At 56.6% G+C, this 26,272-nt stretch overlaps 1 protein-coding gene across 4 annotated transcripts in view; it reads left to right on the forward strand.

The window, feature by feature from the left end:
• The first annotated feature begins 264 nt into the window (after positions 1-264).
• The window catches only part of PDE4A (phosphodiesterase 4A), a 35,586-nt gene continuing 9,578 nt past the window's right edge, over positions 265-26,272 (forward strand). The window contains exons 1-7 of one of the 4 annotated variants that reach the window (XM_049642384.1): positions 265-688; positions 19,525-19,716; positions 20,606-20,642; positions 20,766-20,836; positions 21,586-21,635; positions 21,808-21,920; positions 25,441-25,534. In XM_049642384.1, the coding sequence (XP_049498341.1) occupies positions 369-688; positions 19,525-19,716; positions 20,606-20,642; positions 20,766-20,836; positions 21,586-21,635; positions 21,808-21,920; positions 25,441-25,534 (877 nt within the window). In that variant the 5' untranslated portion in view covers positions 265-368. Of the gene's footprint in view, positions 689-11,849; positions 12,175-13,477; positions 13,652-19,524; positions 19,717-20,605; positions 20,643-20,765; positions 20,837-21,585; positions 21,636-21,807; positions 21,921-23,858; positions 23,940-25,440; positions 25,535-26,272 lie in introns of those variants that run through there. The other 3 variants (XM_049642385.1, XM_049642386.1, XM_049642387.1) reach the window with 3 other exon arrangements.

Consider the following 26,272-nt stretch of genomic DNA (forward strand, 5'->3'; position numbering starts at 1 on the left):
TCCTCGGGTGGCTGCCCCCCACAGGCCCGGACGGTGGAGGAGGAGGGGGGCGGCGCTGACAGAGCGGCGGGCTGGGGGCGGGGAGGGGCGGGACGGGGCGGGGGAGCCGGGGCTGGCGCGGAGCGGGGTACCGAGCGCGGAGAGCGCTGCCGGGCGCGGAGCAGAGCGCCGGCCGCCGACCGAAAGCCGCGGCGCCCGGCCCGGGGGCGATCGGCCCGTAGCGCCCCCGGGTCTGTCCCCGGGGCGCCATGGCCCCAGCGAGGCCGGGCGCACCCGCGGGGCCCCGGGCGCGTCGGCTAGCGCGCCGCTGAGCAGGGTAAAGCTCGGAGAGGCCGGGGCCCCCCGGGGCACAGGAAGGGGCCGGCGCCATGGAGCCCCCGGCCGCCCCTTCGGAGAGGAGCCTGTCTCTGTCTCTGCCCGGGCCCCGGGAGGGCCAGGCCACCCTGAAGCCGCCCCCACAGCACCTGTGGCGGCAGCCGCGGACCCCTATCCGTATCCAGCAGCGCGGCTACTCTGACAGCGCGGAGCGCGCAGAGCCCGAGCGGCCGCCACACCGGCCCATAGAGCGCGCCGACGCCGTGGACACCGGCGACCGGCCCGGCCTGCGCACTTCTCGCATGTCCTGGCCCTCGTCCTTCCACGGTACCGGCACCGGCAGCGGCGGCGCGAGCGGAGGCAGCTGCAAGCGGTAAGACTCCGGGCGGCGGACGCGCGTGGAGCGGATAGGCGCGCAGAGAAGACGCCACTCGCCCCGCCGACCGCAGGGGGCGCTGTGCTGCGGGTGGAGTCTGAGTGACTAGCGGGGGTGTGTGTGTGTGGGGGGGAGTTCCACTGTGGGGGCGTCCGGGACCCGACCCTGGTGGTGTCCTGTACCCGAATACCCTTCCTACTGAAGCTGATCCTGGGGTCGACTTGGGGGGCGCCATGCTGCATGTGGTAGTAACGACGCCTCGGTTCAGGGCTGCAGCTTTGGAGTCTGCACCCTTAGTTGGTGACGGTGCAGAACATGGCTAAGCTGGGTACTTGAAGGGACTTTCCTGGGGGCACTGAACTGGCAGCTAGATTCACTACGCTTGTGGATGATCTCGAGGGTACCGTAAGGGGCCGCTTCCTAGGATCCCAGTGTTTCCTCCAGGCTGAGGGGCGCTGGCCATCCTGGGGAGTGGAGGACTGTGCGGGGGACATTCGGGGGACTCGCCCTGAAGCAGCTGGGGTCAGAAATCCAGAGGGGGTTTTGGGGGGAGCACTGTGTTGGGGGCCTGTGTGCCGGGTTGGAGCTTCCTCTCAGGACAGGAGTGTTAGGTTCAGTAGCTGCCCGGGGGTGCACAATCCCGGCACAGGGTAAGGGAGTCTCTGCCTCCCAGAGGGGACAGTGTTAGTGAGGGAGGTGTTGGGCTGACTCCAGTGGTATCCTCACTGACCTGGGGTGGCTCCAGCTGGTGGGGTATGACTAGCTGGGTCTGCCTTCGCTCCATGCTCTGCCCGGGCTTCTGGGGCCCTGTGACTGTGACATAGGATTATGTGGGCTCTGGGGACAGTGATTATGGCAGTGGAACTGTGTGTGCTTCTGAGACAGTGATGGTGACACAGTGACGGTGTGCTTCCAGGACAGTAATTGTGACAGTGTGACTTGTGTACTTAAGAGTCACGGTAACTGTGACAGTATGACTGCGTGAGCTCCCAGGACCAGGATCGTGTGACTGTGTGCTTCTGGGACAGCGATTGTGACAATGACCGTGTGTGCTCTTGAGGCAGTGATTGTGTATGCGCTCTGGGGATGCAGCGATGGTGGCACTGTGATGTGTACATTCCGGGACATTGTGACTGTGTCAACAGGACTGTCTGTGCTCCCAGAGACATTGACTGAGACAGTGACATGCTCTCAGCTGCCTCTGTCCCCTGTGTCCAGGAGTCCTCTGACTTCCGGAGTGTGCTCCCTCTACCACCTGGTGTTCTCAGTTACTGTGCCTGCTCTAGTGGTGCTCGGGGTCTGACTGTGTGCTTTGGTGACATGTATGACCGAAGGCTTCGACTGTATGCTTTGTCTGACCCCCATGGGTGCCCCTCTGCTTGGGACGTCATTAAGACGGCCAAATCCCGGCCTCTTATTGCCGGAGTTCCCGAGGGAGGCCCCTCTGGGCTGTGACCCTGCAATTCTCGCTCTCTCCGGGGACTTCCAGCAGGCCCTACAGCCCCCCCAAACCACCCCCCATCCCCATTGGAGACATACCCAGACCCAGCACCCCCGCCCCCAGCAGGAAGCGAGTGTCATGGGCCCAGCACACACAGCCTGCTATTTCCCAAAGGGAACCAGAGAGAAGCTGAAAGAAAACAAAACTGGAATCAACAGGAAATGCCAAGACCAAGGGCTGTGTGCCAAACTGGCTCAGGTCACTGTCCTGAGAGACGAATGAAGGAGCAGAGTGCAGGGGGCCCTACTCCTTTTTAAGACCCCAGAGACTCCCCCTACCCTAGTCTCTGGGCTGCTGACTCTCTGGGGACAGTAGCTGAGTGGTAATAATCATCATTATCTTAGTGGCATCTATCTTGTAATGGCTCACTCTTGGGCTCCATGCTGGGGACTTTCCTACACGTCTCTTCTTCTCCAGTGCCTCATCAGGTATTCCTGCTGGACACACGGAGGCCCGGAGGGGCAAAGTCCCTTCTCCTTCTTGCCCAGGCTCACACAACCAGGAAATGGCAAAGCCGAGATCCCAACACCCATCTGTCTGATGCCTGGGGTCCTGGCACAAGTGTCTTGCCCTCTCTGAGCCTCAGTTTCCCTGTCTGTTAAGTAGGGCTTTGGCACTGCTCTGTGGGAGGGGGGTGTTTGAGAGTTCTGTGCGAATGGGGATGTGTGTAAAGGACTGCACACAGTGAGTGCTCCGTAGATAGTCGCTCAGGGACCTGCACTCAGGGGAGGAGGTGGGGCTTGGGTAGACCTTGCCCCTTCAGGGTGGGAAGGAAAAACAGGAACCTCGAGTACAGGTTTCTGTTTCTCTGTGGGCCTGTGTAGCCTGCAGTGGTTGTGGCCTTGGTGCCAGTGTCCTCCCCCCACCCCTGGGCGGAAGGAGGAAGGGGAAACTAAGAGGCCGCCAGTGGGAACCTGGCTCCTTAGAATTGGCTTTCTGCCGGCCTGTGTCTCCAGAAAGGGGGTTCCCTGAGTGCACACAGGGCGTTCCAGTGCTACCCACGTTGCAGTTCATGCAGCCACCAAAAACGGGATCCAGACAGCCCTCCGGACTTGAGTCACAGGAACCCTCAGAGAGAGGGCACTGCCCCCCATCGGAGATGGCATCCACAACCCCCCTCCAGACCTGGGGATGCATGAGCCTGTGCTCCTGGCGCCCTGCGGGGCTGAGTCACGGCACCACCACGATCTGTCAAGAGGCAGATGGAGCTGGAGGAAGAGAAAGACTCTGTTGATGGTGGGGGCGGAGGGGGGGGGGAACTTGCCTGAATTGGGGGCGGGGCCAACAAACCGACCCCCTAGCCCCAACCCCGTGCCCTTCTGTACCCCCAAACTCTCCCCGCCGAGGGAGGGCGCTGCAGCGCCCCTGGGAGAGGTTGAAGCAGCTGGACTGGGGTCACCCTCTAGCCCGTGGCCTCTGTCTCCACTTGGGTCCTCGCCTGCCCTCATCTCTGGCTCTCCCTTATCCCTGGCGGTGGCCTGGGAGCGGGTCCCTCCTCGCGCCCCTCCCTCCGCGCGCCCTCTGCTGGATGATGAGAAAGGCACAGGCTGAGTGTGCGTTCCGAGTCCGGACCTGCCTGTGGGACTCCAGTCCCCGCGCAGAACAAAGTCGCCGCCGCCGCCACTACCGGGTGCCCCAGGTTATTATATCATGCTTATCGAGCGCCCCAGAGAGTGGGCGCCAGGCCGGTCGACCGACCGCAGGCTTCGGGTGAGGTCCTCGCCCTCCCCGGGCGGGACCAGGCGGCAATCCCCATCCCGCCGAGCGCGGTGGAGACGGCCGCCTGGCGGATGCAGAGGAATTTGGCGGAGAAGTTGAGGCTGCGGAGTCTCCTCCTCCGGGCTCACCAACGGGCTGGCCCAGGCCGGGGCCTCCAACCTGCGTGTTAACTCCCGGTGTCTTTGGCGCTCTATTCCTGCCGAGGAAACTGAGAGAAGTGACTTGGCCAAGGTCACACAGTGAGGAAGGGCAGACTTGGGGTTAAAAGACCCAGGACTCCTGGACTCCAGCTTGGTGGGTAAGAATCAGATTGTAGCCCTGCCCACGGACTCGCTGTGGGACGGGGGCCCATGATCATGCCTCCCTGCGCCTCAGTTTTTTCCTTACTAAGCCTTTGTGGATAAGATCTGCTGGTCCCCAGGGCTGTGGTAAGGCCGAGATGGCCGCCGTTGGGGCTGGGCAGCCAGGAGCTGGGGCTTTTGAGAACCGGCTCCCAACATCTGCAGGGAAAAAGGGGGGCATCCTCTAACTACAATCCTGGGCCCTGGCTGCAAGGGCACCCCCTCTTTCACCAGCCACAGAATGACTGCGGGCTCTGAGTAGCAGGTAGGGCTTTGGGCCTGGGGGAACTGCGAACTGACCAGGTGAGGACAGAGTTTTGGGGGGCACTGAGCCCACTGTCTTCACTCCTGAGTAAGAGCTCAAATCCAGTCTTTGCCCTTGACTTGCTGTGTGACCCGAGGACAGGATTTCACCTGTCTGAGCCTCATTTTCCTCATGTGGCCATCCATTCCACAGACACTGACTGCACATCTTCAGGCAGTAGCAGAGAATGAAATAGACCCTGTCCCTGCTGTCCTGGAGTTCTCAGGCTAGTGGGTGAGGAAGAAATAACAAATAAAGGCCTATAATAGTTCCAGATGATGCCACGTGGGACATGAAGAGAAGAGGGATCCTGGGGTCAGGGAAGGCCTGGCTGAAGAGGTCACATTTGAGCAGAGACCTAAATGGAGTGGCAGAGGAGGCTCGGTGAGCCTGAGGGAAGAAGGTGACAAGCAGAGGGAACAGGCAGTTCAAAGGTCCTGGGGTAGGAGCATGTCTGTTATGTTCTAGGAAAAGTAGAGAGGCAGGTGTGGCTGGGCAGAGTGAGCAAAGGGTGAGTGGAAGGAAATGAGGCAAGGAGGTGCCAGGGCAGCTCACATAGGGCTTCGCAGGCTATGGTCAAGGTTGGCTTTAGGGTTCAGTTTATCTCTGACTTGCTAGGAAGGGACAAAGCTCACTGAGCTGGAAACAGACTGAACCGTGAAGGGCCTGTGTAGCCTAGTGACTAAAATCCCAGTCTCTGGAGTCAGACAACAGGTGACCCTGGCCGAGTCACTTCCCCTTCCCGTGCTTCAGGCTCCCCATCTCTGAAATGGGCCTGTTCAGAACGCTATTTCCAAAGTCTGGCCTGAGGAATCAGCAAAACAGTGCAGGGAAACCTGAGGGCAGGTGCCTAAGAATGCTCTTCCTTTCTGTTTGTGCCTGGACCAAGAGGTCCCAGTGGCCAGAACAAGGGTCTTAGTGGGTTTAGAGCAGGAGTTTTCACCTGAGGGCAATTCTGGCCTCCAGCGGACATGTGGAAAATGGCTGGAGACATTTTAGTTTAATGACTGGAGAGAGGTGCTACAGGGCATTATCTGGTGCCCAATGTCAATAGTGCCAAGACTGGGACACCCTGCATTCCTAATGAGGTGATATTACCTCCAAGGGGGTGAAAGTTGGTTCTTGGGTGGGTATGTGGGAAAAAAATCTTACATTTATGTATAAAGCCCAAATATACACATAGGACATAAACAGATACACAGTACAGGCATACCTTGCTTTGTTACCACACTTTTTGTTATTTTTTAAATGTTTTTTATTTACTTTGAGACAGAGAGAGACAGAGCATGAGCAGGGAAGGGGCAGAGAGAGGGAGACACAGAATCCAAAGTAGGCTCCAGGCTCTGAGCTGTCAGCACAGAGCCCGATGCGGGGCTCGAACCCACGGACTGTGAGATCATGACCCGAGCCGAAGTCGGATGCTTAACCGACTGAGCCACTTAGTCTCCCCTATTACTGCACTTTTTAAAGTTTATTTATTAAAGTTTATTTATTTTGAGAGAGAGAGAGAGAACATGCATGCAAGTGGGAGAGGGGTGGAGAGAGAGAGGGAGTGAGAGTGACAATCCCATGCAGGGCTCGAGCTCATGAACTGACCTGAACTCATGAACTCGAACTCGAACTCATGAACTGACTTGAGCCAAAGTCAGATGCTTACCTGACTGATCCACCCAGGTACCCCAGGTTATTCATTTTGAGAGAGAGAGAGAGAGAGAGAGAGAGAGAGGTTGGAGGAGGGGGCAGAGAGAGAGGGAGAGAGAATCCCAAGCAGGCTCTGCACTGACAGTGCAGAGCCTGATGTGGGACTCGAACTCAGGAACTGTGAGATCATGACCTGAGCTGAAATCAAGAGTCAAACACGTAACCGACTGAGCCACCCAAGCTCCCCAGAGGTACTGCATTTTTTACATGCAGTATCTCGTTTCTGTGTGTCCCATTTCGGTAGTTCTTGCAATGTTTCCAAACTTTTTCATCATTATTAAATTTATTCTGGTCCTCGGTGATCCATCTGCTGTTACTAGAGTAACCACTTGGGGGCGCCACGAACCGCACCTATAAGAGACCGCAGACTTCCTCGATGAAAGTCAGTGTGGGATCTGACCACTCCCCTGACCAGCTGTTGCCCAGTGTCTCCCTTTCCTTGGGCCTCCCTATTCCCTAAGACATAGCAATTTTGAAATTAGGCCAAAATTAGTCACCCTGATGGCCTTTCAGTGTTCAAGTGAAACAGTCACACGTATCTCTCACTTCAAATCAAAAGCCAGAACTGATGAAGCTTCATGAGGAAGGAGTGTTGCAAGCTGACGTAGGCTGAAAGCTAGGCCCCTTGTACCAGACAGCGAGCCTCATTGTGAATGCAAACGACAAGTTCTTGGAGGAAGTTAAAGGTGCCACTCCAGCGAGCACAGGAATGATAAGAAAGAAAAACAACATTATTGCTGACTTGGGAGCAAGTTTTAGGGGTCAAGACAGAAGATCAAACTAGCCACAACATTCCCCTTAAGCCAAAGCCTCATCCAGAGCAAGGCCCTCACTCTCTTCCGTTCTGTGGAGGCTGAAAGAGGTGAGAAAGCAGCAGAAGGCGCGTTTGAAGCTAGCAGAGGTTGGTTCATGAAGTTTAAGGACATAAGCTGTCTCCATAACATCAAAGACGGAGGTGAGGCCGCAAGTACCGATGTAGAAGCTGCAGAAAGGCATCCAGAAAGATCTAGCTAAGCTGATCAATGGTGGCTACGCCAAAGAACACATTTTCTCTTTTTTTTTCAATATATTTTTAAAAATATTTATTGGTTTTTGAGAGAGAGACAGACAGCGCACACCAGGGAGGGGCAGAGAAAGAGAGAGAGAGAGAGAAAGACAGGCTCCAGGCTCTGAGCTGTCAGCACAGAGCCTGACGCGGGGCTCGAACTCTGATCGGGAAGATCATGACCTGAGCCGAAGTCAAATGCTTAACCGACTGAGCCACCCAGGTGCCCCCACAACACATTTTCAGTGTAGACAAAGCAGCCTTCTATCGGAAGATACCATGTAGGACTTTCATAGCTAGAGAGGAGAAGTCAGTGCCTGGCTTCAAAGTTTCAAAGGGCTCTCTTGTTAAAGGCAAATGGAGCTGGTGACTTTAAGTGAAAACCGGTGCTCATTTACCATTCTGAAAATCCTAGGGCCCTTAAGAATGATTCCAATGATTCTCTGTCTGTGCTCTGTAAATGGAACAACAGAGCCCAGATGACAGCACATCTATTTACAACGTGGTTTTACTGAATAATTTAAACCCACTGTTGAGACCTACTGCTCAAAAAAAAAAAAAAAAAAAAAGTTTCCTTTCAAAATATTACTGCTCATTGACCATGCACCTGGCCAGCCATGAGCTCTGATGGAGACGTACAATGAGATCAATGTTGTTTTCATGCCGGCTCAGGCAACATCCATTCTGCAGCCCACGGATTGAGGAGTAATTTTGACTTTCAAGTCTTCCTATTTAAGAAATCCATTTTGTAGAGCTCTGGATGCCACAGAAAGTGACTCCTCTGATAGATCTGGGCAAAATAAATTGAAAGCCTTCTGGAAAGGCTTTGCCATTCTAAATGCCATTATGAACATTCTGGTTCATGGGAAGAGGTCAGAATACCAACAGGTGCAGGAGCCTGAAAGAAGCTGATTCCAACCCTTGTGGATGACTGTGGGGGTTCCAGACTTCAGTGGGGGGAGCACCTGGGTGGTCAGTCGGTTAAGCGTCCGCCTTCGGCTCAGGTCATGATCTCGCGGTCCGTGGGTTCGAGCCCCGCGTCAGGCTCTGTGCTGATGGCTCGGAGCCTGGAGCCTGCTTCAGATTCTGTGTCTTTCTCTGCCCTTCCCCTGCTCGTGCTTTGTCTCTGTCTCTCAAGAATAAATAAACATTAAAAAAAAATGTCTTTTAAGAAGAAAAGACTTCAGTGGAGGAAGTCACTGCAGGTGTGGTGGGAATCAGAAATGGAGCCTGAGGATAGGATTGCCTCACTGCAATCTCATGATCAAACTTGAACGGAAGAGGAGTCGCTTCTTATTGGATGAGCAAAGAATGTGGTTTCTTGAGATGGCATCTACTCCTAGGGAAGATGCTGTGAAGATTGTTGCAATGACCAGGTTTTAGAATATTACGTAAAGTTTGTTGATAAAACAGCAGCAGGGTTTGAGAGGATTGACTTCCATTTTGAAAAAAGTTCTAGGGGCTCCTGGGTGGCTCAGTCAGTTAAGTGACCAGGTCTTGATTTTGGCTCAGGTCATGATCTTACGTTTCGTGAGTTTGAGCCCTGCATCGGGCTCCATGCTGACACTGCAGAGCCTGTTTGGGATTCTCTCTCTCTCTCTCTCTCTCTCTCTCTCAAAATAAATAAATAAACTTAAAAAAAAAGACAGTCATTCTACGGTGGGTAAAGTGGTACTGAACAGCATCACATGATCCGGAGAACTGACTCCTAAAAAGAAGAGTCGATCAATGTGGCAAGCTTCATTGTTTCCTTATTTTAAGAAATTACCACAACCATCCTGACCTGTCAGCAGCCATCAACATCAAGGCAAGACCCTGCACCAGCCAAAGGATGGACTCGCTGAAAGCTTGGATAATGGTTAGCGTTTTTTTAGCAACAAAGTATTTTTAAATTAAGGTACGTACATTTTTTTTTTAGACGTAACACACACTTAGTAGACTACAGTGTAGTATAAACATAACTTTTACACGCACTGGGAAACCACAAAATTCATTTGGCTTGCTTTATTGTGACGTTCGCTTTATTGCAATGGTCTGGAACCGAACCCACAATATCTCTGAGTTATGCCTGTGTATCGGTGGCTTTAATATTTCATAGAGAAGGCAGTTTGGGAGTTGGGACTGTCTAAGCAGGCTATTCCTTGGGGGGAGGGGGCAATAATGAAATAAAGGTGGCAAACACTGGTCTCGAGCCTGGCTCAGACGCTCATTGGTTGTGTGACCTCGAGCAGGTTGTTTCTCGCCAAGACTCAGTTAGGGACAATATATCACTTTGCAGGTATTTAATGAGGATTAAATAAGATCATAGCTAGAGGTACTAATGCCCAGGAGGCATTCTGAAGATTAGCTGCTATCATCATCATCATCATCATCATCTGTATCCTCTTTTTTTTTTTAATTTTTAATGTTTATTTATTTTGGAGAGAGACAGAATGTGAGCAGGGGAGGGGCAGAGAGAGAAGGAGACACAGACTCGGAAGCTGGATCCAGGCTCCGAGCTGTCAGCACAACCCGAGGCGGGGCTCGAACTCACGAACTGAGAGATCATGACCTGAGGCAAAGCCGGATGCTCAACCGACTGAGCCACCCAGGCGCCCCTGTATCCTCTTTTTTAAAATAAGAATTTATTTTTTTTAAAGGCTTATTATTTTGCGAATGTGAGAGACAGAGCGTGAACAGGGGAGGGGCGGAGAGAGAGGGAGACACAGAATCTGAAGCAGGCTCCAGGCTCTGAGCTGTCAGCACAGAGCCCAACACGGGGCTCGAACCCACAAATCAAGAGATCGTGACCTGACCCAAAGTCGGACGCCCAACCAACTGAGCCACCCAGGCACCCTTGTATCATCTTGCTAGTACGGTGGCTTGTGCATTATAAGCTCTCTGTAAATGTTTTGTCAGATAATCATAGCTGACATTCAGTGAGTGTTTACTATGTCCAAACACTTTTCTGAGGCTTTGTTTTTTTTTTAATTGTCCATCCGTGAGATGCATAGTATTATTATGCCCATTTTACAGTTGGGAAAACTGAGGCTCAGTGAAATGAAGTGGCTGGCCCAAAGTCAAATGACTAAGTGCCAGAGGCCAGACTCAAGCCTAGGTCAGCCAGTTCTGGGGCCCATGACAACAGAGCCAAAAGGTAGAGAGAGAAAGGTATTCATAGGGGCATGGCCCTAAAATAGGGATTCGTTCTGTTTTTCTTTCCCACTTCCCTAACCCCAAAGGGCCGCAGACAGGTTGGGGTAGTCTCTGGAATTATAACCAGCTGGCTAACTTTGTTCAAGAATCTTCACTTCAGTCTCCATTTCCTCATTTGTGAAAGGGGTGAACATGTGCCCAACAGAGTAGGCAGAGCCACTGAAGGGACTCCAGAAAGTTCCTATCTGTTTGTACTGCTCTGCCGAGGGGAGGTCGGCTTCTTGGGGCACCTCGTGAGCTGTGGAGGGCCCCAGTTCTAAGAGGCCTCAGAGATCCTAAGGGGTGGGAGGACGGGGCGGGGGCAGGTCTTAGGAGCCTCTAGGGGCTTGTGAACTCACTCAGCTTCTGTGTCTCAGAAGCTGTGGGGGGCATTCTGGAGGTGTCCCCAAGGATTGTGGGTTTATCTTGGTTTGGGGAGGTAGCCTAGGGATATAGGACTGTCTTAGGAACTATGGAGGAATCTAGTTGTGGCCCTGGGGTCTATGGATTTTGATGGCAGCTACATGGTTACATGGGAGCACTCTTTGAGTCTGAAGACACCCCTGAGGTTATTTTGTATCTCTGAACTTGTGGGGGCATCTCCGGGATGCTGCCGAGCCACTCAGGGATTGAGGGGGACATCCGAGAGATTGTGGAAGCCATCTTAGGGTCTGTGAGGGATCCCAGAATTTGGGGGGGGCCTCATGCAGACTGTGGGAATGCTCGGTGGCTGTGGGAAATTCTAGGGGTACTCTGGGGGCCTCTGCATGACTCCGGGATGGTGGGGGTGCTCTAAGAGATTTTGGAGACTTCTGAGGAAACCTGGTGATGGTCCTGGGATCTGAAGGCGTTTCATTTGTGGGTGTGTTCTGAGATTCTTAGGGTGCCCCTGGAGTTTGTGGGGATATATCAGTAACAATGAGGACATCAGTAAGGGACATTTGGGAAGCTATGGGATTGTCCCAGGGTGTATGGGGCCTCTCAGCGCATCTCTGGCTTTTGGGGGGAACTCAGGGATTTGGGGGTACCTCTGGATTGTGTGAGGACAACTCAGGGATGGTTGGGACATTCTCTGGAATTTTGGGGACATCTGAAAGACCTTGGGGATGCCCCTGAGGTTAGTGAGGGCCACAGCGGTTTGTGAGAACACTCCAGGGATTTGTGGGGGGGGCACCCCCGATGTTTGTAGAGGCGCTTCCGGCGACTGTAAGCACCTTAAGGGGACTGCGGGGAGGGCCCTGCGGTCTGAGGGGTGTCCCTCGGCAGCCGCGTGGGCGCCCCAGGCCCGCCCCGCCCCAGGGGCGGCCCCAGAGCGAAGCCGGAAGGGCCGAGGCGGCCCGGCGGGGTGGGGCCCGTGGGCCCCAGGGCTGGGCGGCCGGCCTGCGTGGGCTGCCCGGGGCAGGCGGGCGGCGCTGCTCCCCAGCGCCCGCTGAGGCGGGGCTGCCCCGCGCCCCCTGTGGTTATGGCGCGGCCGCAAGGCCTGGGCCGCATCCCCGAGCTGCAGCTGGCGGCCTTCCCGGCGGTGGCGGCGGCCGAGGACGAGGCGTTCCTGCCTGAGCCCCCGGCCCCGCGCGCACCCCGCCGCCCGCGTTCGCCGCCCTCCTCGCCCGTCTTCTTTGCCATCCCGTCCCCAACTTTCCGCCGGCGTCTTCGGCTTCTCCGCAGCCATCAGGACTTTGGCCGCCAGGCGTGGGCTGGGTAAGTGCGCGCCAGCGGCGGTGGGTTCGAATCTCCCTTGGCCACCCGGCAGGCCAGGTCTGGGGTTCCTAGCGGGCCCTCCGCAGCCTAACTTCCCCCTCGTCCGTCCCAGGACAGCGATAAAAATCATCCCTGCCCTCCAGGGTTGCCGTGGAGACATCTGATAGGGCATGCAGTAGGCACTCAATAAACGTGAAGTTCCTCCCGCTACCTTGGCAGACCTCAGTCTGCAGTCAGGCTTTGGACGAGTGAGGCCAACCTGCCATCCAACCGCGATCTGGGGACACGTGTTCGATTCTGCTAAGCCTCAGTGTAAAGGCCTGTGAAATGGGGCCAGCGCTGCTGTCTGGGGGTTGCCTTGCCAGGAGGCTCAGTGATGTTACCGGGTGCACCGGGCACAGAGGGCAAATGCACTTTCTCTTCCTGGCCAGACTCGGGGTGGGATGCGGGGGGCTAGAAGCTTGCGGGCGAGGAGCCCGGAGACACATCCGGTCTGGCTTCCCAGTGTCCGTTTAACTCGGAAACCGAGGTTGACAGCCCAGAGGTGGGCACGGGCTGGCTCTGGGGGCTTTTCCAGAGCCAGGAGAGGGTCCTCTGGTTACCCCCTTGCCTCCCTACTCTCCGCATGCACTTGTTTGGAACCTGAGGTCCGAGACATAGTGGGAGAGGACACCGCCCGGACAGGCTCAGCGTCTGGACCCAGGGAAGAGATTGGCGAGGGGAGAGGAGAGGAGGAGGGGTCGGGAGCGCAGCGTGGAGCCGGGGAGGGTGTGTGTGTTGGGGGGAGAAATCAGTGCCTCTCCCCGGGTTTCTCTCTGTGTCTCTGTCTCCACTTCTGTCTTTCCTGTTTCTCCCCCTTCCCCGCATCCGTCGTCCCTCCCCTGGGTTTTTGTCACCGGACCCCGCACTCCGCCGCCGGCGCGGGCGAGTCTCTTTCCCCCTGGGGCGTGCTGCGTTCAGAGGGCTCCAGCGGGCCCAGCTCGACGTCATTCGGGAGGGAGGCGGGGCCAGGGACAAGGCGTGGCGGGGGTTGGGGGGGGGGGCCGGGGCCCGAGCCCAGGAATCGGGAGCCTGCCCCCCCTCCACCGCAGGCCCGGGGGGAGGGGGGCAAGTGGGAAGTGTGCACAGAGTTCCACAGGAGAAGGCAGGAGCGGAGCCCTCTCAGGCGCTGGGGACCCGGAGACACCCAATCGCCCGGGGCCCGTCCCTGGGGGGGTCACCGGGAGGGCGGGTGTGGAGGCGGTGCCGCTGGTGGCCACAGACACCTCGGGCCTGTGAACAGTGAACGCCACACCACCGTGCCGCTGTCCTCATGCTCGCCCCGACAGCCTTTGGCACCCATGCGCTCGGGTTCAGCGCCTCGGGCAAGGCCCCGGCCCCCTGACCTGACACTGCCCCCCGCGGGCCCTGAGTCCCTGGTCCACTTCTCCTTCAGCGACGAGGACACCTGTTGGCACCCTCCAGGCAGACCTGTCAGGTGGGTGGCCTGGGGCCAATTCCCTCCTTTGCCACTGAGGGCTCTGGCTGGGGTGTGTGTGGGGGGTGTGTGTGGGGGGGGGTAGAGGGTGCCCAGTGGGCCTTGGGGAGTCCCCAAAGTGGCTTCCAGGGTCTGCCTGCAGCCCCATCCCCTTCTCCAGCCCCCAAATTCTTAGTGCTGCTGTTGGCTTCCTGCAGGTGATAGCCCTCAAAAGGAGTGCTAGGTCCTGCCCCCTTCCTATTTGAGATGGGATCCCTTCACCCTCTTTGTGCCCCTAAACCTGGGTCTCTGGCACTCATGTTGGTACCAAATATGGGTGTCCAGCGTCACCTGGGCTCCACTCCCAGGCCACCGGCCTGGAGCCAGGTCCCTCTGGCCCTGCTCTGCTCAGTGCCTCCAGTCTTACCCACCCCCTCCTTGCTGGGGCTGCCAGGCTGAAAACCAAGCTGGGGGGGGGAGGGGGGCAGCTCCTGCTGGAACTCCTGGGGGTTATTTAGAATCAACTGGACAGTGCTGGAGCAGAGAAAATTCTCAGGGTACGGCCGCCTCGTTCTCGCTCCCCTCTACTAATCCCTTCAGCCAAGCCAGACACACACAGACACAAACACAGACGCACCCACCCACACACAGGGTAATCGGGGGTCTGTGTTTACTGTGCAAGGCGTGGGTCTCTGAGGCGGTGGGGACACAAAGAGAATCTCACAGTTGACCCATGGGGGCCACAGAAACCCTGGCTTCGCACAGTCAGTCTCACGTTACAGGAACGCACTCTCCCCGCAGCCCACACGCAGGCCTGGTTCCCACCTGCACAGAGCCACACATGGGAGCACACACTCAGGAGGCAGGGACAGTCACGGCACATGTGTGGCACACAGGTACACTCTTACAAGGTCACACAAACTCCTAGACACACACACAGATCTGTGCAGGCACCGTGGATACTCGGACCCCACGGACACACCCGGACGTACAAATCCACGCAGAGATCTATACACACACAGGTGCCCTGAGCACACATACACCCTGACTCACACATGCACAGACCCTCTGTGCACACCCGGCCCTACAAACGGCCATGTCACCTGGCACCACACGCCCGCCTTCAACCTCTGTATGACCTTCACAAAGCAAATGCCGGGCCTTTCCATAAAGGCTGCCTGGCACCTCCTACGAGGGAGTCAGGTGCAGTGGGGCAGGGAGCCCGGGGAGGCGCCAGGCCTGCCCGGGGAGATCGACGGACACGGGCTGATTGAGCGTCCAGGTTTGTAGCCTGGCGGCTCAGGTTTAAGTCCTTCTAGTACTAGTCAAGTGGTTCTTTCCCGTCTGCACCTCAGTTTACTTCTCTTGGAAATGGAGCATTGGTACACGTCCAGGCAGAGCACAGCGCCTAGCACATGGCACTTAATGGCAGTTGGCTGCTTTCGTTGTTGTTATGATTTTTACCAACTGGGACCGGTCTCCGTTCCCTGCCGTCCCCCTCCCAGCTTGTTGTTGCCCATTGGCCCCCGCAGCGGAAAGTCTCTGAAGCCTTGGTCTGCCCCTGGGCTGCACAGTCCTCCGGAGGCCCAATGTGATGCAGGCCTAGGGGCCCCGGAGGGGTGGAGGCAAGTGGCAAATTCAACCGGAGAAGGCCACCAAGTGGTCACCTGTCTAAAAGGCAGGTTATTTCCCTTATGATGGAGTGTCTGGGCATGTGGCTGTGATGTCAAGGCCTGTTGGCTACCCTCGACTCCGCTTAATGGCCTAGGGTCCTGCCGGGACATGATTGGAGCAGCCTCCAGCCTGACTTTGGGCCACCCTGAGCAGTGGCAGACAAGGGAAGGGTGACTCCACATAGCACCGGCGTGCCATCCTGGAGGGTAGGTGAGACCCCACGCCCACATACACCCACACTCAGCCTGCAGTTCAACAGGCCCGATGCCCTCCCCTCTGCCCTTCCGAAGCCCGGGGGACATCAGCTCCTGGAAGCACAAACAGCAGGGCCCCAGGGAGCCTCTTCCCATCGTGGCCTCTGGGCTCCTGCTTACGTGAGCGGAGCCCCTGGGGCTACAGTATCTGATGCCGGTCGGGCCCACTCTGGGACTTGGGTCTCACCTTCCCTAAACTGTCTTCAGTGTCTGGGGCCAGGGTAGGGTCCTCAGTACGTAAGTATGTTCCTGTCTCCTCCCCCGTGGGACTCAGTAGAGCCAAAAAATCCAGGCTGTGCCCGGGGAGACAGGACGTGGTTCTCAGGCAGCGAGGCCACCAACCCCTTACCATCCCTCTGTGCCCCACTCTCCCCTGTTGCGCTGGGATGTGAACACAACTCACAGAGCTGGTGGGGGACACAACTGGGTTCGGGTGTATAAAGCACTCTGACAATGCCAGGCACACGGCCAATATGCAGGAAGCATCTTGTTAATATTGCTATATACCTAAAAGGATCTAACCTGTTACCTGGTACACAGCAGGTGCTCAGTAAGTGAGCGTTATCATCAAAGGCCCCAGTTCATGGTCTAAGAATTTTCCATCTTAAGGGTTTTTTTTTTTTTAATTTACTTTTTAAAAATGAACATATAGTAAAATTCACCTTTTTAAAAAAATATTTTTGAGAGAGGGAGAGAGCACAAGTGGGGGAGGGGCAGAGAGAGAGAGAGAGAGAGAGAGAGAGAGAGAGAGAATCTGAAGCAGGCTCCAGGCTCTAAGCTGTCAGTGCAGAGCCCGATGCCGGGCCCGGACCCATGAACCATGAGATCGTGACCTGGGCCGAAGTCGGTTGCTCAACCGACCGAGCCACCCGGGCGCCCCAAATTCACTCCTTTTGTCTACATTGTATGAGTGTCTTTATTGTAGTAAAATCTACATAACATACTTGTCCACTTGACCGTTTCTTGAGTGTACATTTCAGTGTCGTTAAGTATACTGACATTGTCGTGCAACTGTCACCACCATCCATCTCCAGAACGTCACCACCTTCCCAAACCGCCGCTCTATACCTAGTAAGGTAAGGAAAGGACGCTTGAGTTGTTTCCAGCTCTTGGCTCTTTTGAATCACGCTGCTCTGAACGTTGGTGTACAAATATCTGCTTGAGTCCTGCTTTCGATTCTTAGTGTTTAGTATTTCAATTCTGCGTGTGTACCCAGAAGTAGTATTGCTGGATCACACGGTAATTCTATACTTAAGTTTTTAAGGACCGTTTTCTATAGTAACCGCACCATTTCACGTTCCCCCACATCCTCACCAACACTGGTTACTTTACCTTTGTTTTTTCACGATTTTACTCTTTTTAAGTTTTATTTATTTTGACAGAGAGAGAGAGAGAGCGTACGAATAGGGGAGGAGGGGGAGAGAGAGAAGGAGGGAGAGAGAGCGAGAATCCCGACGTGGGACTCTAACCCACGAACCATGAGACCATGACCTGAGCTGAGGCTGGATGCCCAACCGACTAGGCTGCGCAGGTGCCCCGAAGTTTGTTTTTAAAAGAAGTTTGAATTTGTGACTGTTGAAAATGTCTGATTTCTCTCCTAAAATCGGAATACCTGGTTGTTGGGGGTCCCCCAGCACCACTCTGCTCTGGGTGTCAGCTGCCTGGCCCCTGCGAACATTTGCTGTGATGGTAGGAATGTGCTCGAATGGGGGCTGAGTGGGCAGAGGGCGGCAGCTCACGTTTCCGTCTGAGGAGTCACGAGACTTGGGACTGAATTCTGGCCCCACCACGCTCTTGCTGCGTGACCCAGAGCTAATCATTCTCCTCTCTGACCTTAGTTTCTTCATCTGTAAAATGGAGTCAACGAAGTCCCTCCCCGTACTCCTACCCCAGGACGGGCCCAGAGAAAAGGGTTAATAGATCCATAGATGCTGCTCTAGGGGATTTCAGACCTTCTTTTTCTCCCTTTCTTTCTCTTTCTTTCTTTGTTTCTTTGTTTCTTTCTTTCTTTCTTTCTTAATTGATTTTTGAGCGAACGCAGTGGGGGAGGGGCAGAGAGAGAGGGGGACAGAAGATGTGAAGCAGGCTCTGCGCTGACACCACAGAGCCCAACATGGGGCTCAAACTCACGAACTGCGAGATCATGACCTGAGCCGAAGTCGGACGCTCAACCGACTGAGTCACCCAGGTGCCCCTCAGACTTATTTCTTAGCAGAGGGACCATTCAAATAAAATCTTACGCTGACTCTCATTAGGTAGGACTGGAAAGGGGAGGGCTCCATTTCCTTCCCCTACTCCCTTGCACCCACCAGAGCATAGCCTGAAGTCTGCTGACCCTTCTAACCCCCTCACTTTGACGACGGGGTAACAGACCAGAGAGGGCAGTGGCCTTCCCGAGGCCACACAGTATGTTGCAGGCACGCAGTTCCCCACCAATTCTGCATATCGACTGCTGAGTCCCCTGCCCGTGTGGCGCGTGTGGGGCTGATGCTTCCTGAGCGTTTTACCTGTGTCAATACTGGTCGCCTGGATGACCTGAGGAAGGTGGCAGTTGTCCCCATTTTGTGGATTAGGGAACTGGATTTCAGTCATTTCACCCCAGTCACGCCTCTGGGAATTAGGCGAGCCAGCATCTCCCTGACTCATCCCGAGCGTCTTGCCGGTGACCCCAGGCTGGGGCCTCGCTCTCTTGCCCTCGGTGTCGCCGGGTCTCTGTCACAGTCTGTCTCTCTCCGCTCCTGACACACCAGCTTCCTTGCTGGTCCTCAAACAAAACCCGAATCCTGCCACAGGGCCTTTGCACTTGCTCTTCCCACCCCCTGGAGTGTCTTCTCCTCCCTCCTGACCAATGGCCTGCTCTTTGTCATCTTTCAGGCCCTGCTTGCAGGTCACCTCCTCAGAGAGGCCTGCCTCCCCTTTCCAGTCTCCGCGTGGCACAACCCCGTTCGCATATTCACTCATTCACACGTTTTATGATTCATCCAGTAAACATTTTATTGGGTGTGCACTGTGTGCCAGGCCGTGTTCTTGGCCCACGGGCTAGAACAAAGAAGACCAAAATCCTTGCTCTGCAAAGCTTAGTTCTAGGAAGGAAGGCAAACAGCAAAGAAGTAAGATATAGAATATGTCAGGTAAGTAGCGGTTATTTTTTGAAAGGAAAGGTAAATACGAAATAGTAAGGCAGAGATTCAGATCTTAGATGTGTTGGTCAGGTGAGGCCTCCCGGGGACACAGCATTTGAGCGGAGGCCTGAAGGCGGCCAGCCGGAGGAGCCATTGGAGGTCTGGGCAGGGGAAACAGCCTGTGCAGAGGCCCTGAGGCAGGAATACATCTGGAATGTTTAGGAAGCAGCCAGGAGGCCGTGGAGGCTGGAGTAGAGTGAGTGAGGGGGAGACCCGGAGGGCTTGGGGCGGGGCCACCTGGGCCTCAGTGAGGACTTTGGCTTTTGCTCTGGGTGAGCTGGGAGCCATAGAAGGGGCTGAGCAGAAGAGGGATGTGGCTCTCTGGTGGCTGTGGAGGGGAACAGACTGAGGGGCAAGGACAGGAACCAGGGAGCAGGGCAGAGACAAAGGTGCTGGTCCAGGCCACCAATGAGCGGGGCCAGCCGAGGAGGGGGTGAGAAGTGGACGCATTCTGAATAGACGTGGGCAGTGAGGAAAGAGTAGAGCCAAAAAGATCCCCACACTTTTGGCGGTGTGCACGGCCACTAGGCTAACCTGTTTACAGTCTGGCCCTCCCATGCCATTTCCCGTAAGGGACAGATGCTCGTCCGTCTCAGTCACTGCTGTGTCCCAGCACCTCAACAGAGCCTGGCTCACAAAGGCACTCGATGGCTCTGTGATCTCTGCAACCTCCTGTCCCCCGTCTCTACCAGGAGTGTCCTCGGTACCCTTATTCCTCTGCCACCCCCCCCCCCCAGCGCTACAGGAGCCCCCCTCGCCGCTCTTCTCGCCCACCCCCTTGCAGCTTCGAGGCGGAGAATGGGCCCACGCCATCTCCTGGCCGCAGCCCCCTGGACTCGCAGGCGAGCCCGGGCCTCGTGCTGCACGCCGGGGGGGCTATCAGCCAGCGCCGGGAGTCCTTCCTGTACCGCTCGGACAGTGACTATGACATGTCACCCAAAACCATGTCCCGGAACTCGTCGGTCACCAGCGAGGCGTGAGCACCCCACTCTCACCCTCCAGGCCTGCTCCCAACACAAGCTGCCCTTGCCAGCAGGGAATGGGGACACCGCCTAAGCCCCCTGCCACCTCTCCTTCCCAGTGAAAAGTAAACAGCCCCCTTGCCCACATCGAGGGCTCGGTCCCTTTACAGCATGCCCACCCAGCGAGGTCTGAGGGTGCGCCCCATCTCTGCCCCCCACTCAGCTACGGTGAGCCTCTCCCTCCAGCCCAGCCCGCACCCACATCCTTGCGGTCCCTGCCCACGCAACCTGCCCAAGCCCACTCCTACCCATCGGCAGCTGGGGCCTGGCCCCCCTCAGCCTGTCCCCGCTGCCACTTCTTCCCACAGAGCATCCACCTCGGCTGAGCCCCCTCTGCCTTCCCCCCCCGCTCCAGGCTTCCCTAAACCAGCCCCCCTTATCACGACCACCTGTTAAGGCGTGAGCACCCCCAGACCTGCTCAGCCCCTCCCCTCTCACTGGATCCTCCAGCCCTGGCCCTACCCATCCAGGTACCCACCTCAGCTCCCCTAACTCCTCTTGCTCCCCATCCCCTCCTACCCACTGCTCTCACCAGCCCCCCCCCCCTGCAGTGGATTTATGGCAGCCCCCTTTGTCTCTGCACACCCCCTCCCTGCCCACCCACCTGAGCTCCTCTGTCCGGCCACCGTTCCCTCCAAGACCAGCCCCTGTAGGGTGTGTACCCTTGGGAGGCGTAAGCGCCCTCTCCCCTCACCTGTTGGAGCCCCCCCCCCCCGTCCCAGCCCACCCTCAGCCCAACCCCCATAGAGAGTTGCTTCTCTGGCACCCCAGCCCCTTTTCACCCAGGCCCGGGGGGGTGTCCCACAGTGAGGACGCCTGACCTGCCCCTGTCCTTGGTTGCAGGCACGCTGAGGACCTCATTGTGACACCTTTCGCCCAGGTAAGACCCCTCCCCTAAGAAAGGAAGGGGCTCCAACCTTCCCCCACACTTGGGGACAGGGACCTAGCCCCAGCCCCTCCGGGTGGCTCCCTCTCCTCACTGCTGGCTCTCCCTCCGTCCCAGGTGCTGGCCAGTCTCCGGAGTGTTCGCAGCAACTTCTCACTCCTGACCAATGTGCCCATTCCCAGCAACAAGTAAGTCAAGGCTGGGCCCCAACATTCATGATCATGAGGCCAGGCACACCTGGGTTCAACTCTTAGCTCTGCTGTGTGCCCTCAGGCAGGAACTTGACCTCTCTGAGCCTCTGTTCAGGCAGCAGCTCCCTCTGAGCCAGCAAACCATTGCAATTTGAATGGCTAAGGCAGAAACTTTTAAAAATAAAGACCAAGGGGTCCAGACACGTGGTGGTGAGGCCAAGGGTAGCCAGGCGCCGCAGCCTTGGGGCCACTCCTGGCCCCAAAGCCAACTTTCCAGGCAAATAGCGTCTTGTGGTGCCTTTGTTCCCCCTCCATAAAATGGGAATTTAATAGCGCCTCCAATAGATGCTGCTGTGAGGAGTCTGCAAGATAATACATAGAAAGTGTGAGAACATTTGCCCAGCACGTAGTAAGTGCTCACTAAATAGAAGTGATTATTTGGGGGCAGGCGCTTGGCTGAGAGCTGCTAGTCCCTCTGGGAGTTGCAGGAACTTTGGAGACATAGGACCTGACCCTGCCGCTGATCAGCCGTGTGGTCTTGAGCAAGCTTGTTCGCTTCCTTGAGCCCGTTTTCTCATCTGTAAAATGGGTTCTCCTGGGGGCTCTGTGAGAGGCTGCAGGCTGAGCACATGGTGGCATGCGTGGGACACAGGGAGCGCTCAGAAAAAGGAAAGGTGGCATTATAGAGAGCGGAGGCAGGAATCTGGGGGCACACAGGCTGATGTTGGAGCCCCGTTTCTTTGCAGACGGTCCCCGCTGGGCGGCCCAACCCCCGTCTGCAAGGCCACGCTGTCAGGTAACAAAGCCCAGGGGGTGGGAAAGGGCCCCTCTTGCTGCTCCAGTGGGGGACCCCTCACCCGGGGGGGGGGGGTGGTGGCTGTCTTACCTCCTTTCCCCACTCATTTGGTGGACCCCCCTCATCTCGGGTTGGGGCCTCTGGGTCACCACCCATGCTGCCCCTTCTCCAGAAGAGACATGTCAACAATTGGCCCGGGAGACACTGGAGGAGCTGGACTGGTGCCTGGAGCAGCTGGAGACCATGCAGACCTACCGCTCCGTGAGCGAGATGGCATCTCACAAGGTGAGGAGGCCCCCGGCCGGCAGGGCGGAACTAGCCCCTGGGCGGGGCCTGAGGATGGGGGCCAACCGCTGGGTGGGATCTGCGGGCGGGTCCACCCATGGGGCGGGGCCCGTATCTGGATGGGGCCAATGAGAGGGGACCCTTTCCTGGGCCTGTGGGGTGGGGCTGACTGCTGGCGGGACCTGAGGGGGAGGACACGTTTGGGGCGGGGCCAATGTGTGAACGGGGCCTTTGGGGTGGGGGCCCATTCCTAAGCAGGGCCAACCCGAGGGCTGCGTGTTCTAGCAGATTCTGACTTCCCCCAGGGGTGGGGGAAGCCTAGTGCGTGGGGGTATATGTGCCTGGTTGTACATCTGATGCAGGCTGCCATCTCTCTTGAGGGGGTTGTCCAATGTTTGTATAGTCTACAGGTGTGTGTGTGTGTGTGTGTGTGTGTGTGACTGTGGGTCTGTGTGGCTGTCAATTTGTTGGCTACACGTTTGCAGCACAAGACGGGGTGTGAGGGGATGTTCCAAGAGGGTACGTCACGAGTAGTGTGCAGATGTGTCTGTATGGAGGATGTATGGGTGCACACAAGCAGTTATTCCAGATTGTAAGTGTGTGGGGCTGTGCCAGAGGGGTATGTATGTTTACAAGTGTGAGTTGGTCTAGGTATGAATCTGAGTGTGTATCTCCATGTGTCTGTGACTCCACGTGTGTGCACAGACACATGCATGCACTTGCAGGGCTGCAGGAGAGGGTGCAAGGCTTCCATGTACAGTTGTGCGGTCTGTGTACTGCACAACTCCAGAGGACACCATCCAGGAAAACGGGCGGCATGAATGATGTTTCCTGGAGTTGTGCGGCACAGTGGTAGCCCGCGTGGGAGGATGCCTATCAGGAAATGAGTATACAGGTGGAGGTGTCTGCGTTGGGGGTGGTGCACATACCTGTGGGTGGAGGTTTGTCTGGGAACATTCCCGTCTGAGGGTGATTGTGTCTCTGAGAGTGTGCCGAGCCTCTGAGAATGTGACTGTCTCTAAATGTAGGTTTGCCGTTGTGTTCCTGCAATGATGTGTGTGTGTGGTTGTGGGTATGATGTGAGCATTTGCTTATGGGTTTCTCAGGGTATGTTTGTGTCCAAGGCCACGTGGTATTTGTGTTTGTCTGAAAGTGTGCCCGTGGGTGTGTGGAGTGTGTGCAGCATATCTGGGTGTCTGTCCCCAGGTGTGTGTCTCCGTGTCTGGGTGTGAGTCTGTGTTCTTGGGAGGGCTGTGCCTGAAGGCGTTCCTATCTCCGTGTACTCAGCTGTATACCTGCGAAAGGGCTGGACTTCGGAGTTGTGATTGTGTGGTGTGTGTTAGTGCGTGTGTTGGTATAGAAGGTGCATCTCGGTGTGTGTGAGTGTGTGGACTGTCTGGGCGTGTGTCTTTGTCTCTGGGTGTGTCCCTGGAAGGGACGCGTCCTGTCGGGGATGTGCGTGCCTCCCTGCCTTTCCCCGGCAGCCCCACCTGGGTCCTGGCTCAGGCCCGTGGGTTCCGATGCCCCTTTAACGCCCCCCCCACCCCCGGCACCACCTGACGTCGCATGCAGCCTGCCAGTGCTGCAGTGAGCACGCACACGCGCACACACACAGGCGCGCACACGGAGCCCAGAGCCTCCGAAGCCACCTCCCGGGACCCTCGCCCTGCCCCCCCCATGGGCAGGGGTCCCAGGCCACCTCCAGCTACTGCCGCGGGGGGGCCCATCAGGGCCAGGGGCTGGCAGACCATGTAACCAGGGCTGCTATCGGGAGCGCGGAGGGGAGGGGAGCCCCCAGCCCCGCTGGGCCGGCCCAGGCCCCTCCGCGGCTCCCCCTTGCACTGCCCACCTGCCCTGAACCCCCCCCCCCAAACCCACAGTGGCTGTTAACCCCGGGACTCCCCAAGCCCAGCCTCTGTGTGCGGCAGCCCCGAGCGGGGCTAAGATTCCAAGATGCCCTTGGTGGATTTCTTCTGTGAGACCTGCTCCAAGCCGTGGCTGGTGGGCTGGTGGGACCAGGTAGGGGAAGTCGGGGTGGAGGATGGGCGGGAGACTCGGCCCTAGCCCTCCCACCTTGGATCCTCAAGCCCCTGGTCTGGGCTGGTGTGTGCGGCTGTGCACGTGTGTGGCCTGGACATGAAGCCTTGTGACTGTCTGTGTCTGTGTGTGGCCCAGGGCTGGGTGGGGATAGCGGGGGGCTGGGGATGTGGGTCTCTTGCTGGGTGTGTCGGTACTCACGTGTGTATGTGTCTACAGCGGTGTGGGGCTGTCTGACCATATGCTTATTTGCCTGGGTCACAGTGTGGCCCTTTCTGAGATCACATGGCTCTGGTTGTGGTGGTGTATGTTGGGACGTGTTTGTGAACCCGGAGCTGTGTGTTTTCTCCGGGGCATGTGACCCTAAGTGTCTGTGACTGCCTTATCGTGTGTGTCCCTTGGTTTGTGTGTCTGTGGCTGTGCAGAGCCGTGTAAGATGGTCGTCTGTGACTCTGTGTGTGGTTGTGTGACTTTGTGGGTCCTTCTTGTGTACACGTCTCTCGCAGCACTAGGAGGAGTAAGTGCCCCATCCTGGTGTGGGCTACGTGGGCTCACCCTTCCCATCCAGTGTCCCTCCTGCCTCTCTGGACGGAGTCTGCTCCTGCTCTGGGGGTGCTTCAGTGGAGCTTGGGGGCGGGGAACCAATGCCCTTTCTCCTCCATGCACAATGTCACAGCAGACACTTGTGTGAGGTGGCTTGGGGGGACCAGGAGGGACCTCCAAGCCTGGTTCGGGGTATCCTCTGCTCATCTGTGCATCTGTCCACCCTCCTGGGACTGGGGGAGAGGGGGCTCTGATGGGAACCCCCCTCCCCTGGATGACCGAACAAGGTTTCCTCAGCTCACTGTTCTCCCCTGCCCCTGCCAAACCTTCTCTTCTCCCAGAACTTGCATTCTCTCCTGCAAAGGAGAGACTGTATTGTCTCCTTCCAAACTGGGCTGGGAGCTGGGGGCCTGGACGCCCTGGGAGTGGGGTCCATATCTGGGAAGACGTGGGCCAGGGTAGCTCTGGGAAGGCAAGGGTTAAGGGGCCTGCGGCCTGCCCCCCCCCCCTACTTTCCCCCAGCTCAGCAGCTGGTTGGAAGGGGAGTTGCTAAGGAGACTCCCATCGCCATGGCGACGGGATTCTCCTGACACCCTATTGGCTCACTGTTAAGCGGGAGCCCCTCCCTTCCACAGGTGCCCCTCTGGCTCCTCCTTTGGGCTGGAGGAAGAGGAAGTCTGGGGAGGGGTGCCCCCCTTCCTCAGGAAGGGAGGGGTATGCTGAGTCCTGACTTCCAAGCCTGGGGCCCCCCTCCAGACCTGGGAGGAGAGGAAGGGCTGACCCCTCCCCTCTAGCAGCTTGCTGAGGGCTCTGTTGGCTGAGCAGAGAAGTTGGAAGGACTCATGGGGTCTTCAGAAGTTTCTCGGGAGGGGCTGACATCCTCCACCCTCTGCTGCCCTGTCTCCCTATCATTCCTTCCTTCTTGCCTCCTTCACCTTAGTTCAAGAGGATGTTAAACCGTGAACTCACACACCTGTCAGAGATGAGCAGGTCAGGAAACCAGGTCTCTGAGTACATCTCCACCACATTCCTGGGTGAGTGAAAGGCACCGCTTGTATGTGCGGGGAGAGGCTGCACGCCTGAATTGGAGGGGGCTGCCCCAGACCGCAGGTCCCATTGCCCACATTTGCCCGAGGGACCCTGACTCTTAATTCCCTAAAGATCAGGGTTACCACGCTCAAGCGTTCCCATGCTCACGATGCCCCTAAACCCAGAGGGATGTCAACTTTTATAGAACTTCCACAGTAAAAAAATCTCTCCAAGCAGAAATGCCCCCCCCAAACTCAGTGGGACCACAACGGAACTCTCAAACTCAAGACCCCAAAAACCCCACAAACTCAAATAGAATTCCTAAACTTTAAATGCCTCCAGGCTGAAAGGCCTCCCCAAATTCAGTAGACTATCCAAAGTTGGATTTCCCCCCACAAATTCAGGAGATCCCTCAAACTCAAGAGCTATGCTCAAACTCAGTAGGGTTCTCAAACTTAAGGGAACGGCTGTCCTTAAGAACTCATAAAAGACCCCCTCAAAGTTTCAAAACCCTCCAAGTTGAAAGGTCTCCCAAATTTGGGAGAATCACCCAACTTGATATGACCCTCAGATTCAGTAGGACCCCCCCCACACACACACAGACTTTTGATACCTAATACAGTTATACAGAGTACCTCAAATTCATTAGAACCCTCAAGCTCATGGGGACCTCCAACTCATCCTAATCTCTTTATCCAAGAGCCCAAGCTGAAGATATGCCCCCCCAAATTCAGCATAATTTT

The sequence above is a fragment of the Panthera uncia genome, chromosome A2, assembly GCF_023721935.1.
Source record: "Panthera uncia isolate 11264 chromosome A2, Puncia_PCG_1.0, whole genome shotgun sequence".
Taxonomy (NCBI): domain Eukaryota; kingdom Metazoa; phylum Chordata; class Mammalia; order Carnivora; family Felidae; genus Panthera; species Panthera uncia.